Source organism: Varanus komodoensis, unplaced genomic scaffold (genome assembly GCF_004798865.1).
Source record: "Varanus komodoensis strain SLA01 unplaced genomic scaffold, ASM479886v1 scaffold10, whole genome shotgun sequence".
Classification (NCBI taxonomy): Eukaryota; Metazoa; Chordata; class Lepidosauria; order Squamata; family Varanidae; genus Varanus; species Varanus komodoensis.
The window spans coordinates 23,812,393-23,830,266 of NW_025335269.1; the positions used below are offsets into that span (position 1 = coordinate 23,812,393).

Consider the following 17,874-nt stretch of genomic DNA (forward strand, 5'->3'; position numbering starts at 1 on the left):
CAGTACTTAGAATAAGGATTTGGAAGAACATCAAGAAAGTCCTGCGGAGTCCTGCTACCATTACCACTCCCAGTGTGGGAAGAAACAGATTGCACACCAGCGACCTCTAGTGGCATAGCATGCAACTGCTACAAATCTGGACATCTACAATCCTTCAATAGATTGCAGTTTGTGCCACTCCCCCTAGAAACACGTACGGAAGAAATCAGACCGGTTGCTTACCAAGATCAGAACTTCTTGGAGGATATACCATATGGGTACGGCATCATGCCGAAACCCTATTTGTATAAAACCGACTCTGTTGTTTTTGGTAGCTCTACTTTGGCAATAAGTGACTGGCATGTGGGTTCTACCACCTGTGTGGAGCGATACAGCCTGTTAGGGCCCCATTCCTCTTGACAGATGCTCACACCCAGCTGCCTCCTCCTGCAACATTAAGAGACGCATGGATGGGCAGGAGTTCCGCTAAACAGCAGCCCTCCAGCTATGGAAAAGTGCACATTCTTGTACTTGGACTGCTCTCTTAAAGCTAACTGTTCTGTAGACAATCTCAAATGTGCACATCCAGTTATTCTGTTATTACAGAAGAGAAAGCAACATTTCCAACAAAGAGAGAAAAGCTGAACAGCAAAAAATAAATATATTTTAGCCATGATAGAAATACGTTACTAATTAATGAATTATTATCCATTTGTAAACCTTTCAGAATAGCTACATGCACAGATAATACTACAAGATTGAGGACAAAATGCTGTTAGCCAGGTAATTTTTATTGGAAAAGTTGAAGGTACAGCCCATGGATATTTTTTAAGCTAAGAAGCAGCACACTTGGATGCAGGTTTACCCAGCACTAAGCTCCATTGAGCTTGGTGGGGCTTATTCTCAAGTGTGTTTAGGACTGTAATCTTAGGAATCTATTCTGATGCATTTTGTAATAGCAGGCATTATGCTATGCTAATAGCAGGTGAGGTGTGATGCTTAGGATGTTAGACTGGGACTGGGAAGCACCAGGTCTTAGTCCCCACGTGGTCTGAATCTTACTACATGACTTTGGTACAGGTACTGACTCTCAGCCTAATCTACCTTACAGGGCTGAGCTTAAAAGGGAAAGGATCAGGATCACAGTATCTGTTACCCAGGGCTCCTTGGAGGAAAGGTGGAAAGAAGATGTATAAATAAATAAGCAAGGAGCCCTTCTGGATCCAATCAGGGCTATGCAGTCCAGTGCTCTGTTGCCATGCTGGGCAACCAAATGGGAAGCCCATAGCAGAGCATAAATACAACAGCATCTTCACTGTTCAGATTCCCAGCAACTGAAGGCTTTCTGGCTTTAGCATCATGCAAGGTTTTTGCTTTCCCACCATGTTTTGCTTAATATCGGGCCCAAGGAAAAGTTCAGAATTCAAATGCTTGCTGGCTACTTGGTGACATTTTGGTCAGCCCTAACCAAATAGATGCCGTTCTTCTCGCCTTTCCCAAGCTGGTGCCTTCCAGTTGTGTTGCATCAAGCCCTCCCTCACTCTCAGCACGAAAGGCCACTGAGCTTTTTCTACTCTAATTCTCATTAAATAATAGTATAAATAACCATTTTCAAAATGACTTTTTCAGCGTATGACCAGATAGCTTGATGAATACAAGTGGTGGAATATCCCATGCCAATACAGGAATGAGCCAAAGATAAAAACAGAGAATATTATGTTTTATTGAAAAAATAAAAATAAGGAGTGGATCTTGGAAAAATCATTCTGTAATACATGCATCAGATTCAAAAGCCAAATGGCTTTACAAGGAAGAAAAGGCTTAATTCCATTAAATGGAGTAAATCATTTTAAGTGATTCAACAGTACATCTAACTTACCACATTTACACAGCCCTTTACATTTTACACAAAAAGTTAATGGTTGTGCACACTGTATGTTAAAAAAGGCATCGTTATGCTAGATTATTAACTATTAAAAGCAGGTCAAAATTTCACATAAGACCTAGCAGACTTTATATCCTATGAAGAAGAGTGTGTGCTTTCTCTTCCCAATAAAAGGCTGGATCAGCTATTTTATCAAAGGTGCTTTCCTTAGATTATAAACAAAATCTCACATTACTACCTTCATTTCAAATCTTAAGCATCTTTATTAGTCAACATAATGGTGAAATTAAAGGCGCCCTCCTATGTATGTTTAGCTTACGCTGTCTGGGAAACAGCTGGGAGCTGCATGCCTTATTTTGGTTTAAACATGCATAGGAGGATTGCACCCTATCAGATTAAGGCAAAAATATATCCCATAAATCTTGCTGACTGGAGTGCCAAAAAATGTTTGGAGTTTTTGAAATCCAATCATGGTGGTAAAACCAGTTTCTAGGAGCAGGGAACCCTCTGGCCCTTCAGATGTTGCAGAACTACAACTTCCCATTATCCTTGGGCACTAAGCCATGCTGGCAGGGCTGATGGGAGTTACAGTCTGACATCTGGAGAGCCACAACCCCCCCCCCCAAGTTATGCACAGCTATCACTCCAAAAGGCTGCTTCATGCTATTTCCCCTTATGCAGACAGCATATAGAAAAAGAGGTGTGGAATCCACATACACGTAGTCCATGTGAGTTTAATCGCTGCCCACAGTGACCTCCATGGTCCATATCTACACAAAATGAACAACTTTTCCATCATGGGAGCACTTGTGCATGAAGAGTAAATCATAATACAGGAAATGATCCCAATTACCAAGGATTAAGCATGGTCTATATAATGGAATAATGTACTTGGGACAGGCGAGTTTAAAAAAGGACTGCTCTAGACTAAAAAGGGATTCTGGCTTGCACACAGATCAAAATGGACCTGTATTCCAAATACTTTATATGAATGTATAATCCTCAGACCTGCCTGCAAACCTGGACAGTTCAAACACAGCCACCCAGCCGTCAAATTCATTGGGTATCCTTGAGGCAGTCACTATGTCTCAGTCTAACTTATCTCAAAGTTTTGCTGTAAGGTAAAGATAGAAGGGAAAGAAGAACTCTATATAACACAGAGCACTCCTTGAAGGAAAGGAGATACAAAGACACAAATTTAATAAATAGGGAGCACCTGAATCAACAGAGGAGAAATGTCTATTACTTTACATTCTTACATTATAGTTGCATTCATTTCCAGACTATCTAATATTAGTAACTATGGATCTAAATTATTATAAGTCATCTTCCAAAACATGCAAGGATCTTCCTTCCATAGTACACAGGAACCCCTCTATCAGACTCTTTAACCTGATCTGTGCGAAGACTATATAAATTCAGTCTTTAATTCTCTGAAGGCAGAGGTGGGCGTTTTGGGGGATTGGGGAGCCACATTGCCCCTGGACCCTTCCCCTAAGGGGCCACATGCCTACTTCTTGCGGCCAAATCGATTGCCAAAATGTCAGCATATGGCAGCAAAAGACACAATTCTACTTGCAAACAAGTCGTGTGCCTTCCCTCTGCTTTGTTTTTAATCAAAATCACTGCTTCTTTTGCTGCTGTTGTGTCAGATTTGGTGAAGGGTGTGGGGTAGTCTGTACAGCAAAATAGGCAGGGTGTCTGTGTGCGTTGAGGACTTCTGGACACGTGTTGCCCAGTCCTGTTTTAAGACACCAGAGGATGAAGGCAGCTTAGAGGAGGAATAGCTTTGAAGGCAATGAGATACCATTAAAGAGCGTTCAAAAGGTACGGTGGTTGACAAAGCAGGCACTGAAACAAACACAGTCATCAATCTGAAGTAGTTCACTGCATGATACAATCATGTGCTAATGGGAATTCTCAACACATTCCTTAGTGTGTGGGAATCGGAGCAGTCCGTAGTGGATTGCCTACAATCATGCAGCCTCCAAGTGTTGGAATGCCACAAAAGCCAGCCAGTGGATCCAGGCGGAGTATAAGCTGACAGACGGAACTGTGATGCCACTGGAGTTGCAACCCTGTGCAGACTTACATGAGTGTAAGTCCCATTCAATTCAGCAGGACATACCTGTGAGTAGACACACAAAGGATTGCACTACTAGCCATTCCAGAAGCTGACAAACAATTAAAGTGAAAATTCACAAGGGCACCCTTCCCAATCCTCTGCTAGAATCCATTCTCAGTCTCACTTGGACATTCCTTCAAAAGGTGGGCCAACCCAAGCAGCAGTGACTTACAGTCCTACCACATACATGTGCTGCAACAAAGCATTCACACAACCCCTCCCCACACACACATCCCACATGCAGTCGTGTCATCACCTCAAACTTAATGCAGGTAGAGTAATTGCAGCTTTGGCCCTGCATGTCCAAAACCACTGGGTTGTGTTTTGCTTCTTTGTGTAAAAGGTGTGATGCTAAGCACCAAAGCCGTGGCCATAAAAACCCTGACCACAGGCTCAGAAAGGGAGAAAAAACCAATAACAAACCAGATGGGGGATAAAAGTGACATTACTTTGGAAAAAAAATAATCATTTCTTAAAATCTCATTTAAAATCTCCACTTAAAAGGTCAAAGGGCTATTCCCTCACCAAATAAATGCTACTAAATGTATTGCCTTTAAAATCATTGTTGATTTTTCTAAAAAAGAAGCATGCAAACCCGATTCACAACAGCCTCAAGATGAGATATATTGAAGGCCATAGCCAAATCCCATAAAGCAAGGCTGGGGAACCTGTGGCCCTGCAGATGGTGTCAGATTATGACCCACATCAGCGCTAGAATAATGGCCATAATAGCTGGGGCTGATGGGAACTGCAGTCCAGCACCTAGAGGTCCTCATTCTTGCTCCAGACGGGTCGCTTCACAAAAAGAAAGCATCGAAAGAGAGATGCATCCTTAGGGGTTGTGCATGACCTGCATCTGAAAGCCACCTGCATTTCAGCCTGTAGAAAAGTCAGCTAATGTTTTAAGAGGTTCATGATTACATCAAAGGAAACCCTCCGCCATTACATGAGTCCATAGACATTCATACAACTATGATCTCTTCCCAGAGTAGCTTACTAGGAACCGTAAATTACAACTATCTGAATCCACACATGAATATGAGAAGGCAGGAGATGTGACAATGGTAAAACATGCTTTATATGTGCTCTGGGTGACTCTGGAGACAGGAGATCATCTCTTGGACAGGTTTCCCTTCATAGCAGATTTGATAAACAGCAGCAAACAGTGGAAACCTAAGAAAAAGAGACAAGAGAGGAAGACAAACTTCTTAAAAGGGAGAAGAGGAACCCTAAGAAAGGCTGCCATTCATGATGCATTGATGCCAAAACAAAGTGTAAGATGCTATTTAAATATGCTAGTTCCTTCAAATCAAGCAAAAGCAATACGGTTTTAAAAAATGCATTTTCAACTACCTTGTGTACAACTTTGGGGGAAGGGATCTGTAATGCCCTCTTCCTTCTCTTTTCACTCTGCTCTTATCAACTGAAGATTAATGTATTGTTTTGATTAATTCAGGGCCATGAATTATCTCCCAGTTAGCATGGTATACAGCAATAGATGCATTTTTCCCATCAACTATATATCTAACCCAAAAGCTCTGTCTTCAGAAAGTCCCTATGCTGGTGCTTTAAAAATCCCAAATAATAATTAAAAGAAGTCCATCCATGCTGATGACAGAGAAACTGCCTTATCCTTAAAGGTTTTTAAGAGAGGTACCCCTCAAGAGAGAGTAGTAAACTGCCCTCACGTTTAACCTATATGCTGATTCTCTTGGGTTTTCTAAAGTTACTTGGAAATTTCATAAGTAGTTAGCCTTTTAACATCAAGTATGTGAAGACAAAGGTCCAGCATACCTGAGTCTAACTGGCAGGGTTGGTTCTCAATTTTGCATAGAAAGTTATAGGCCTATTGCAAATGAGTCCATTGGTTTTATGGCAAGCTGATACTGCTGCTTCAGAAATAAATTTTCATGTATGAAAATAGAAATCCTGGCTTAGATTTAGTGAGGAAAAGAACACTCTGCTCTTACCAATGCTACAAAGATATATTTTTGGACCTAGCAGAAACCTTCCTCAAACTGAAGAACTGGGAAGAAGGGGTTTCAATTCTGTAGAGGTTTCCACAAATCAGGGGAGGGAAGAAGCATGATTTCTGCAGCCTCGCCATATTGTCCTGGAGGGCGCCCCAATCCTCCCGATCAGATTATCAAGAGGAAGGAAGGAAACTGCCTTTACACTTCCTTTCCATTTACAGGATCCAGGAGTCCCTTTTCCATGAGTGTAGTTCTGCTGATAGGTCTCTGGATCCATCCCACATATTTTAATTCTTCAATATTAATATTGCACCATAAATATATTTGTGCCATGTCCTTTTTTCATCCTGGGTACTAAAAGTTAGGAAAGAAAAGGGAGGAAAGCTATGGCAAATCTAGATAGCATAATAAAAAGCAAAGACATCACCCTGCCGACAAAAGTTTGTACAGTCAAGGCTATCGTTTTCCCAGTTGCAATGTATGGCTGTGAAAGCTGGACCATAAGGAAGGCTGAGCGCAAAAGGATTGAGGCCTTTGAATTGTGGTGCTGGAGGAGACTCCTACGAGTCCCTTGGACCGCAAGGTGATCAAACTGGTCAGTCCTAGAGGAGATCAACCCTGACTGCTCTTTAGAAGGCCAGATACTGAAGATGAAACTCAAATACTTTGGCCATCTAATGAAAAGGAACGTCTCACTGGAGAAAACCCTGAAGCAGAGAATGACTGATGGCAAAAGGAGAAGGGGACAGCAGAGGATGAGGTGGCTGGATGGGGTCACTGGGGTGGTGGGTGTGGGCTTGGGTGGACTCTGGGGATGGTGGAGGACAGGAGAGCCTGGAGGGAAGTTGTCCATGGGGTCACAATGGGTCGGACATGACTTTGGGACTAAACACAACAAACTAAAAGGTAGAATCAAATATTAGCATTGAGGTTTGATTTGCTGTATGAGAAAGGGCCAAATACATTTCTTTGACCAGCTCAAACCCTGTCTTGCAAACAACAAGAACTATTAATAAAAATCTGCTAAAGTCTGCAAGTCCCTCTGGTAAGAGCTATGCACATCCTGTTCCTCATTCCTATTACAATAGCTACCAACTGGAAAAAATTGACAGTCCAGGAAAATTGTTTTTACAGATAGTAGATCAATGCTGCCCTTCCAAGAGGAACGGCCAGTCAGTGGAATGCACCACCGCATTTGCTGACTGAATGTCAACAAGTGGGAGCAAAAATGGGGGGACCCTTCTCCAAGGTCTTAAGGCAAGAATGCCTGGGAATTTCAAGTAATTATACAAAAGGGCATTCCGCTGTTATTAGAAGCTGACATCAATAAAAAGCACTAGGACTTCAGTAAAATGAAATAAAGGCTCGGTTTTCCACAAAGACACATTCAGAAAGAAACTGGACAGCCATCTGAGTGGGATGGTGTAACTTGGTGTCCTGCATCAGCAGGGAGTTGGACTTGATGGCCTTCATGGCCCCTTCCAACTCTACTATTCTATGATTCTATGAAAGACAGTCATGATGATAATTTTACCTTTGGGGAACCATTTAAATATACTTGGTTGTATCTAATTAGAGTCCTGTTGGTGGAAGGCATCAGTTTGTGGAATGGGGAGAGGGTTGGTTTTTGACGATGCTGCTCCCCAACTGCAGTCCCTCACCCCTCTGTTCCAAAATGAGCCCCCACCCCGTAGAACAGACATGGGGGCACTCACAGCTGCATGGATGGGGGGAGAATCACCAAATATTGCTCTTCCTGCACTACTGTCTTTTGCCTGAAAATGGATCCAAATATTCTAGAATAGCCAATTTAACCCCTCAGCAAGACACGCATGTGCTCAATATCCATACACTGATGGAATCTGAAGACATAAGTGGTTTGGTTCTGTATAAGAATTTCCTTTCTTTGCATGTAAGGGATGAATGTAAAGCAGTTGGAGGTGTGTAGAGTGGTTATTCATGTGATGGCAGATGATGGGCAATTTAATGCATCCACTGGATTGCTGTCCCCGAAGTTTCAGTTGTTTTGTTGAAGGGGATAGTTTGGTGGATAATTGCTCTTAGCTGTTCAAAACTGTGCATGTTTTTACTTTGTTGCATATTATCTTGAGTCTTTTTTGAGCACACTATCCAAGGGTGAAATCCTATGGGGATGCCATCCCTCTGAACTTAGAGGATCATGGGCATTCTGTGCAGAGCAGCAGGACCAAGGTGGGGAAGGCAGACTCCGGGCTCATCCTGCTCAGCAATATTGAGAGTCTGACTGATCCTATGGCCCTCTTGAGGCTCTATAGGCACCACAGGAGGCCTCTGCCTGATAACTAAATGATATCTGTAAGAACAATAGCAAGATTTATAGTAAGCTTAGGGCTGTCTTTCAGGTATGTTCAAAAGTTAACAAAGCACTTGATCTGGAAATTTTTGTGAAGGAAATTTTTGATGAAGGAAGATGTCCCCTTGAGTGCATCACTTTAGTCATCACTGAAAGTACATCAACCACTTTCATAATTCTGTGTGGTTTATTTTTGCACAGAGTTCACCAAGGGGGGAAATGAAACTGCCCCCAGTGCTTTGGAATCAGTTCCTCCTGATAATCTCCACTGGTTACGAGCAGATATGCATTTGGTTCCAAAAGGCTTCTCATTGTTGAACTATTCATGATTAAAGTCATGGAGACCCAGTTAGGGTATAATTCACTCGGGAGTTTGTAAAGGAGATGCGGAGGAGGAGGAGGGCAGTAATAATAGTAAAGTTCTCAGAAGTTAGTGCCAGCATATTTAAGAAGTATCATGCTTAAAACATATTACACATTTTTCCACTTACTTGCCCACTAATCCTTTCTGTTGGAGGATACGATACACCTCTGCAGAGGTCTGTGGTCCTTGAAGCTTTTGGCCATTCAGCATCTCCTGCTCCAATTCTTCAATAGACTGAAGATTGAAAAAAAAAATCTTTTAAAGTTTCACACATAGATTACCATCTGAAAACAAGTTGTTTTTGTTTTTAAATATGTCTGACAGAAATTAAACTTTATTCAGCAAAGGGTGGATAGATCTTGATACATACTCAAGAAGGGAATGCCAGTTGCATGGTGTCGAATTATAATTGCTCTTTCTGGGTGCTGTTTGTTGTGCTGCCTGAACCTGGCCAGGATGAGGGGTGACTTGTAAACCACCCTAGAACAAGCTGTGGTTTTTGGAGTGGTTTGTAAACCCATCCACTCCCACCCTCACTGGGTTTGGACAGCATGATACATCATGCCTGAGAATGGCAACTATGGTGTGCAACAAGCATGCACAGGACTGGAAAATAAACCACAGTGGCTCCTTTCCCTTCCCCTATTGTGCAAATCCAGTCTTCAGCTTTTATACTACTTATGCAGAAGCACCCTTATATTTAGATCAAAAGGGAGCAGAATATCAAGCAGAGCATATCCCCACCCCACCTGCGCCACCAACTGCTTCAGTTAGAATTTACAGCTAATCCAGTATATGCCAAGTCCCTGAGCTCCATTAGGATTGTCCATGTGACTTAAGCAGGCCCTTCCATTTCCTTTAACTAGGCCAGCTGCCCTGTAGCCATTTCAAAAGAGTTGGGATTAAGGGCACTTGCCAGCCATTTTCTGTTTGCTTTCCCCTTCTTCTTACATATATTGCAGATCTTAATAGGAAATCAAATAGTATTAAAGTACTGATCCCAATGGGGAGCTTTAATGGAGTAAAGAGTACCATTATCGTTAGAGTTGATGTACTAGAATAAGCTAGGAAATGGGAGTTGCTTGTGGGCTAGGATGGGGCAGTGGAATGTTCCCTGTTCATGAGATAGGAAAGGAGAATTCAGATGGAAAAGATGGGGGCAACTTAGTATTTATTAAAGTACCTCTTCACACAAGCAATAGGGTTAAGGTTCCTTCAAATGTCCAGTTCTTCCAGTTGAATAATGGGAAATTAGTCCTTGCAAAAGGACTAACCCCCACCGCCCATTTTTTCTGTTTTCCCCTCCCCTGGTCATAACTTCTTTAAGCCTGTTTTATAAAAAAAACTTCCATGCACAAAGGGCAACTATGTAAATGCTCCCAGTTCAAAACATGACAAGGGACCTCCGTTAATGGAAAAGACATCCAAATCTCCGAAGAAAGAAACTGTGCCAACTGCAAAATAGTCCCATCAGCCAGTCTGAGCGATGGAAAGACCAGACTAGCACGACAGGCCTGTCAGTGCTACGGCACAGAATGTGCTCAATTGCTCAAACGGTGTCCTAAATCGGAGCAGTCCAGCCATGCTTGACACTCAGAGTCCTTATCTACTGTAATCATTTCTGGGGTTTATGACCGCTGCTTGGATTATGGTGTGGGAGAGGCTCAAGGGCCCCTTTAATTAAACCCATGTGCTCTCATCCTTGACTCCTCCCTGCTTTAACCAAATAATTGCCCACCTGTACCCTTCTAAATATAGTAGCTAAGAGGTCATCACAAACCCTCTTGCCCTCGTGTAACCCAAGGCACAGAACCTTGACCCTACGGGCCAGAATTGGGAGGTCCCCAAAAGGTCATGCCTGTCCTGGTGGTCTCCCCTCTCCCTGCAAACTCCAATTATTTGGCAGCCTAATGGCTTTTGTTAAGTTTTAATTCATTCAAAAGGATGAGATTCAAGCTATATGGTATTGGGGGCATTTTGGCCCCATCCATCACTGGAATGCAGCCCTGCATCTTCTCTGGAATGGGATTTGGCCCATGGCCTGAAAGAACTTCTGCACCCTTGCTGTCACCTGAGCCCTGCTTAAAAAGAGACAGAAGCTTGCAGCTGCATTAGCATAACTGTAAGATCCCAGTAATTTCCCATGAGGCTCATGTTGCAGTTCAGTGCTTTAACTGAAATGTCCACCAGTCACATGTCTTGCTTGTCCAAACAAGAAAGATTCTGGAGTCATTCATGGGAAGTTGTTTTAACCAAAGAGGATGTCTAAGTGCGGTACCTTTCCTGTTTTTACAAATGCCTCAGCCACTCTTCGGTTGCGGCCACCATAACAGGTTGTGATGAGATCTGCAACCCCACAGCTCTCCAGGAAAGTGGCAGTAGACACCTGTCCTTTGCAGAAGATCTTGGCAAATGCAATCATTTCCATTAGTCCTAGTCTGATGACAGCTGCTTTGGTGTTATCACCGCAGCGGAGACCATCACAGAAGCCAGCCCCTACGGCGACGATGTTCTAACAGAGGACAGAGAAAAGAAAAAGACCACCACATGGTTGAGAAAGAGACTGAAGTCACTATTTAAAGCTTGTACACCCACAGAAACATCTGGTCTGAAAGAGCTAGAGATACATTCAGCATTTCCAGTTGAAAAAGATGAGCCAGCATGGCCTGGCAGGCAGAGTGCTAGTCCTGGGCTACAGAAACTTTATTTCTCCTCCCTTCCAGATTGTATGCAGCACAGGACAATGGATCACAAGGCTCAGATTCAATGAGCTGCAGAACTTTGCCAGAGCTGCTACAATACAATTCAGAACGGATTACCTCTGTGCATCTTGCCAAGCTTAGCTAACAGCTAGTGTGAATAAATTGCATTGTCTTGCATTCCTTCATCTCCAAGATACAGAACAACCAGATTTAAGTAAGGTGGAAAAGTGCACATACATGTTAAAGGTGTGATACATCCCAGAATGTGTGCTCTTACAAAACCATTCTAAAAAAATGGCACCAGTCCATATTACAGTGCAACAGCTATAATATTATGATGCACAGCATCCAGTACTGCAGAGTAAATACCGCCCAATTTGCATATGCCACTAAACCATGGTTTAGCTCTGTGTAGACAAGCTATGGCACATCCTGTTTCCTTCTCCTCCAATGCTAGGACGAGGACTGATTCAGTTTTGATTATTTTAGGAAACCATGGTTTAAGACATACTTAAGTTCAGCCTTTCCCAACTTGGTGCCCTCCAGATGTTTTCAACAGCTCCCATCAGTTCATATCTCACTACAAGCTTTTATAGGCTTAGTGAGAAAAATGCAGTCTTTCCAAGCTGGTACTCTCCAGATGTATTGGACTTCAACTTCAATCATCCCCAGTGAGCAAGCCTGATGACCATGCTGGTGGAAGCTGATGGGAGTTATACTCCAGCACATCTGGAGGGCACCAGTTTGGAGGTTTCACACCATTAGCTGGATTTCAGCTTGGTACTTTCAAATCTTTTTTTAAAAGACCAGAGTTTTTAAGTGTACTTCTTACTAGACTAGTCCCTAATAATGAAAAGGTATCAAATGGCCAGCACAGAACAAGAAGCTCTTATATCCATAGCTACTCTTAACTGTCTTTGTAGCACCAAGGAAATTCCACACTGGTATTGCTGCTAGCCAGCCCACACATCTGTTATTTAAAGCAAAGAGTTTACAGCCAAAGCTGACAGCCTTCTATACTATATATACTGCCTCTCTATCAGCATAAAAATACGTCCAATGAAACCAGATATGCAACATCTGAACAGCAGATGTTCTGTCATCCTTCAGCTGGGACTATTATTTTTGAGTGCATTTAGATGTGCTTAGAAGTCAGGTGCTAAAAACTGTTGCTATCTGTGGAAGAATCCTATGCTTAAAACCTTTTTGTTGTGTTTATTTTGCTCCTTAGGCAGCTATCTTGATCAAAATCGTTCTTATTTGGATGAGCTGATGGAAAAAAGAAAGCCAGCTGAAAAAGAAGGGAAAGAAATATCTACAAAGGTGGGGACCCTCCTGGCTGGCTCTTTGTCTGACTGCTCATCTTGAGGACTTATATTTTTGCATAGCATCTCTACTTAACCTCTTTCTCCAGTGCTCAGGTTTCAAAATCTGGTACACAGAAGCCACAGTAGGAAAGCAAACAGCAAGCCAAAAACATATCCTTTTCAAATATGCAGGTGGGACGTACCTTCTTTATGAAGGCAACACACACAATATTTATTTTCTATTCCATTTTTCTCCCAAGAATACACCTCAAGGTGGCTAACAATAAGATATGAATTAAAACAAAATATTCATTAAAGCATAGCGTCAGTGCAAATAATTTAAACCACAATTAAAAACATAACCATCAAAGAAATAAGAAGCATGATTCTTTTAACTGAGCCAGACCAACCCTCGGTTCATGCAATTCAGTATTGTCGACACAAACTGGCAGAAGGGGTCGGATCCTTTCCCAATCCCCACAGAGATCCTGACCCTCTGCAGGCAAAACAGGGGCACTTACCACAGAGCTAAAGCCTTCTCCAATATTTATTTATTTAAACGTTCGAAGACCACCTCATTACTGAAGTCTCGGGACAGTTTAACAATACAAAATGTCAGTGCTTTTTTAGTCATAGAACACACTGGAACGGAGTTCCGGCACCTTTTTTTGACAGATTTTCCAAGTTTTAAAAGTAACTTTTGAGAATTTGCTGTCTGGTCCATGTGGATTTGAATAGCCCTGTCGAGCGTAGCAGGTCGGCGGCAAAATCATTAAAATGGTGCATACAGGCTGCTTGTGTGTTGAGTCTGATGCATGCGTGCTTCGTCCGCGCTGGTTGTGGTGGTGCTGCTCAGCTTGTGATTGGTCGTGTGGTCACGCGCTGAGTGCGGGCAGCGACCATTATGTTTCGTTACACAACTGACGTGTGGGTGTGTGTACAGTGATTGACTACGTGCGAAAGGTAAATAATTTCATGAGTTCCAGCACCTTTTTTCTTATAAAAAAAGCACTGCAAAATGTAACAAACAAACAAACACAGCATACTAAAATTTAGCTAAGAATAAATCCCCAATTAAAACAGTCAGGTCTTAAAAACATTGGAAAAATAAAAAGGTTTTGCCTGGCACCGAAAAGAATAAAGTGACGGCGCCAGGCGAATCTCTCTGGAGAGCGAATTCCACAATTTGGGTGCCACCACAGAGAAGGTCCTTCTCAGAGAAGATAAAAGAAGGAGAATTGATCTGGTCAGGACTTCCAAAGGACAAGAAACAAGAGGGTCAGGTAATGTTGCCTTTTGCCTGCTGTCCAAAAGTATTCCAGCCTCACACAGTGCTTTCCCACTGACACAAGGGAAGAGGAAACTGCCTGAAAGAAGGCAGGATGTGGAAATTTTGCAACAGCTCTTTCATGTGGCTCTTACAACAGCAGATTACTCAAGGTTACAGAAGCAGCAAGCATCTGAATTTGCACCTGTACCAGTTCCCCTTATTTCACTCTTTCTGATTTTTAGTCATTGGGGTAGAATCTCATTCCTGCCAGAGACCAACCTTACCTTAAGAGCACCACAAAGCTCCACTGTATCAGCATCGTCCACCACGGTTATGCGGAAGTTTGGAGTCTGAAGAAGCTCTTTGAAGAGGTGGCCATTCTCCAAAATTTTACAGCCTGTTTTGTGGTGGGGAGGGGTGAAAGAGAAAGGGGAGAACGGGCAAGTGAAACTCTTCCCCATAGCTCCAAGCCTCATTTTATATACCCTAAAGTGCTACATTAGTCTGAGCCCACCATATCACACTCTTCCTCCAAGGCCTATCCAATTTTATCCACAAAACAAGGCGGTGAGGGGCATGTACCGAGCTATCAGACCTAGGCTCATGGCAGTCCGGTAAGCCTCAGGATGGAGCTGGGATTTGAATCCAGTCCTTCCCAGTCCCAATCTAGCTACTAGCCCAGAGCCTGCCAAAACAATGTGCAGCCACAAAGCCTTCTATGCACACAATAAAGTTTATCTGTCTATCGCACATTTGTTGACTATGTGTGATAGAGAAATGAGCGGGACTGAACCAATGCCCTATGGGCCAGGGCAAACAAGCCTAGGGGAGTCATCCACTGGGCCATGAGATTGTCACTGTAATCAAGCTGCCCTTCATGCTATGGTCCATTCCCAGGCATGATCACTGAGAAGTTAATGAAGCACAGCTGTGTATCCCATCCAAGTAGAAGCTACCTATAATATTCAAACTGGCCTCTTACAAAAGCAACCAGTTAAAATAGTCTTCCCCAACCTGGTGTCTTCCAGATGTTTTAAATTACAACTCGCAGTATTCCTGACCTTTGGCTATCCTGGCTGGGACGCATGAGAATGAAAGTCCAAAATACTTGCTTGGAGAAAGCTGAATTAAAAAGCTTGACCAAAGTTAGTCAAGCTGGATTCACAGCAGGCCCTCCGCACAAATCATAGACATCCCTATGAGAAGTGGTACTTTAATTTTAACTTACTGAGGTAGAGTTCAAAATGAGATTCCTACCCTTCTGTTCAACAGGCCAAACAGTAAAGGCTAATCTATACAGGGATCACATGGAAATCTAGTGCAAGTCTAAGAGGATTAAACCAGATGATTCTTCTGAATGTGCAGCTCAGCTCCCTGGTGTCTAATCATATGTATGTTCTATGCTCATATTTTCTCTCAGTTTTTTTTTACCAGTCATTAGCTGTCCCACATTTATATATTATGGTGCATTTGAATACCATTAAAATAGAAAGCAGGCCACCTTTGCTATTTGGTCGGTACCAAGCCAGCCAGGACACTGTACTTTTTGTTTCAAACATCTAAGAACATTAGTGCCCAATGCCTCAAAGCCAGGGCCCAACTATTGGTGGAGCATGTGCACTTAAGACACCCAGGAAAGGACTATTTCACCCTGCCATCATGTGTCTGTTGGAAAGACCCGGACACTGTCCTTCCTCACACCCAGGCCTCTACACCACCCAAGTGCCATCCACAATGCAGGAAATTCTCCCAGGAATTTCTGTGGAACCAAGAAGAATGCATACTGAATTTGGAGGCCTAGTTAAGCATACTCATTTACCTGGAGGTATGCCCGCTGAACTCAGCTAGATTTATTTCTAGATGGACAGGGTAGAATTGCACTGCTTAATGATGTACCTGATGAATTTATTTCATTCGTGGAAAGGGACAGAGAAGAAAGAATTCAGATTGCCATCTCTTTGCTTATGGTATTATCCAGGACCTGTGAGTTACTCACTGTTAAAATTATTTGCTCAGCCAATCTTTTACTTTTCAAAAGCACTATATTTAGAAGTTATTTCTTAGAGAATAATTAAAATGCTTGCTCTGAAGGCATCTTTACATTTGGACATTTCCCCAACTATCCTGGACCATGATATTTTCACAGCTTGCATTTGCTACAGAGAAGCCCAACAAATAACATGTCAGTTGGACTCACATCACTGCAGTTAAACCTACAGCCACAATCTGAAAAGATGCAGGATCTCCTAACAATCCTACAACAGCAGGATGGTGGCATTTATTCAAAAGCAGCAAATGAATGATCAAAAATTACCTATTGTGGTTTCACAGAACTTCTCTGCAGCTACTTCGTTGGCAATGTTGGCTCCCATCAGCACACTGATGTCTATCCCCATTTTCTCTCGGATTATGTCAGAAATGAGTCTGAGTCCCTCTGGACCTTCGTCTATTCCCTGCATGAAACATTAGAAGGGAATGAAGTCAGTTGTCTCAGCAGAACAGAAGAGAGAGATAATTATTCTCGGTCATGCATGAAAAATGCGACACAAGCTAGGTTTCCCCCTTTGCACTTCCAAAACAACAGACCGTTCTTTGGCAAAAGCTCCTTATTCTCCAATGCACTTCCAGTAAGAGCAATCAACAAAGACCTGATGATGTCGATAAACAAGCTATTTATTTGATTCTACATGTAATTACTGTGGCAAGGATTGCATTTACCCAACACTGGAGGAGTGAAGAACCACCCACGGATGAACTGATTTTAAAAAAGGTTCTGGATTGTGCTGAAATGGACAGATTGACTTTGTCTCTGAAGGAGAAAGAGGATACATACTTCTATCAAACTTGAAACTCTTTTTATTATTGGCTAGAGAAATGGGACTATGCGTAGATTTGAATATGCTTATGGACTGCTATTAAAAAAAAAATGGGGGGTTGACCCAGCAGGTCTGTTTCTGATGACTGATGTTTTTTAGTTTCTATTTTTTTTAGTTTGAAGACAATAATAATAAAAATTTACACAAAAAAAGAACAATCAACAAAGAATGAGTCCCTGAGCATGCACAGAGCAGTTCACCTCACCCAATCTAGCAACTACTCCCAAGCATTCTCCTTCTGAATACCCCTGGACCCCCTCTCTCTGGGAGGGCCCTTTTGGGGATGGGCAAGCCTCTTTGTCCACCCCTACTCTTGTTGGTTGGCCCATCTCCCCCAATGTTGCATCATGGGGTCAAGGGTCGTATCAGACTCGGCTGGCTGCAGAAGTTCTTTTTCCATGCCCCCTCCCTGCAGTTGTAAATCCTGACTATTCTCAATGTCCACCTGAATATGTGGGAAAGGTGCCCTTGAGATTAGCCCCTCTGCTTCTTCCATTTCAACATCTGAGGATCCTGGTTCCCAGCACCCCTCCTCACTTGACTAGTCCAAATCTGCTTGACTTTGGAGTGCATAGTAAGAATAACTGCCCCATTCATTCATTCATTCATTCATTCATTCAAAGTTTTTATATACTGTCCAATACTAAAGTCTCTGGATGGTTTACAAGAAACAAGCAACCATATACAACAAACAACACACTGCATCTGATAAATAATGATAAAATCAAAGATAAGATCAATTAAAACCAACATGTTTCCTAGCATGATGTTGATATACATTCTACATTAGGCTGAATTCTTCATAGGGCAGTGATCACTATACCATCGAATAGCTACACAAACCAGCTATGTTACCATTGTGATGTTTTAATGCAAGCATCTTTCAAAACACTGGCTCAGGTAGGGGATTTCTAGGCTTCTGTATGTCAAGCATTCTAGACTGCTGTATGTTGAGCTATTTAGCATCTCTCGGTCTTAGCTTCCTCCAAGCAAGAGGGTAAGCAACATCTACAAGTAAGTGTGGAACACATTACACCACTCTGCAATACATTAACAGAAAA

General features: G+C 42.5%; 1 protein-coding gene across 1 annotated transcript in view; it reads right to left on the minus strand.

Moving 5' to 3' along the window:
• Nucleotides 1–1,680: 1,680 nt before the first annotated feature.
• Nucleotides 1,681–17,874, minus strand: part of GPD1L (glycerol-3-phosphate dehydrogenase 1 like) — a 26,123-nt gene continuing 9,929 nt past the window's right edge. The window contains exons 4-8 of the mRNA XM_044417417.1: nucleotides 16,252–16,390; nucleotides 14,222–14,334; nucleotides 10,937–11,170; nucleotides 8,786–8,892; nucleotides 1,681–5,162 (exon numbers count right to left, since the gene is read on the minus strand). Coding sequence (XP_044273352.1) covers nucleotides 5,066–5,162; nucleotides 8,786–8,892; nucleotides 10,937–11,170; nucleotides 14,222–14,334; nucleotides 16,252–16,390 — 690 coding nt within the window. The 3' untranslated portion in view covers nucleotides 1,681–5,065. The remainder of the gene's footprint in view (nucleotides 5,163–8,785; nucleotides 8,893–10,936; nucleotides 11,171–14,221; nucleotides 14,335–16,251; nucleotides 16,391–17,874) is intronic.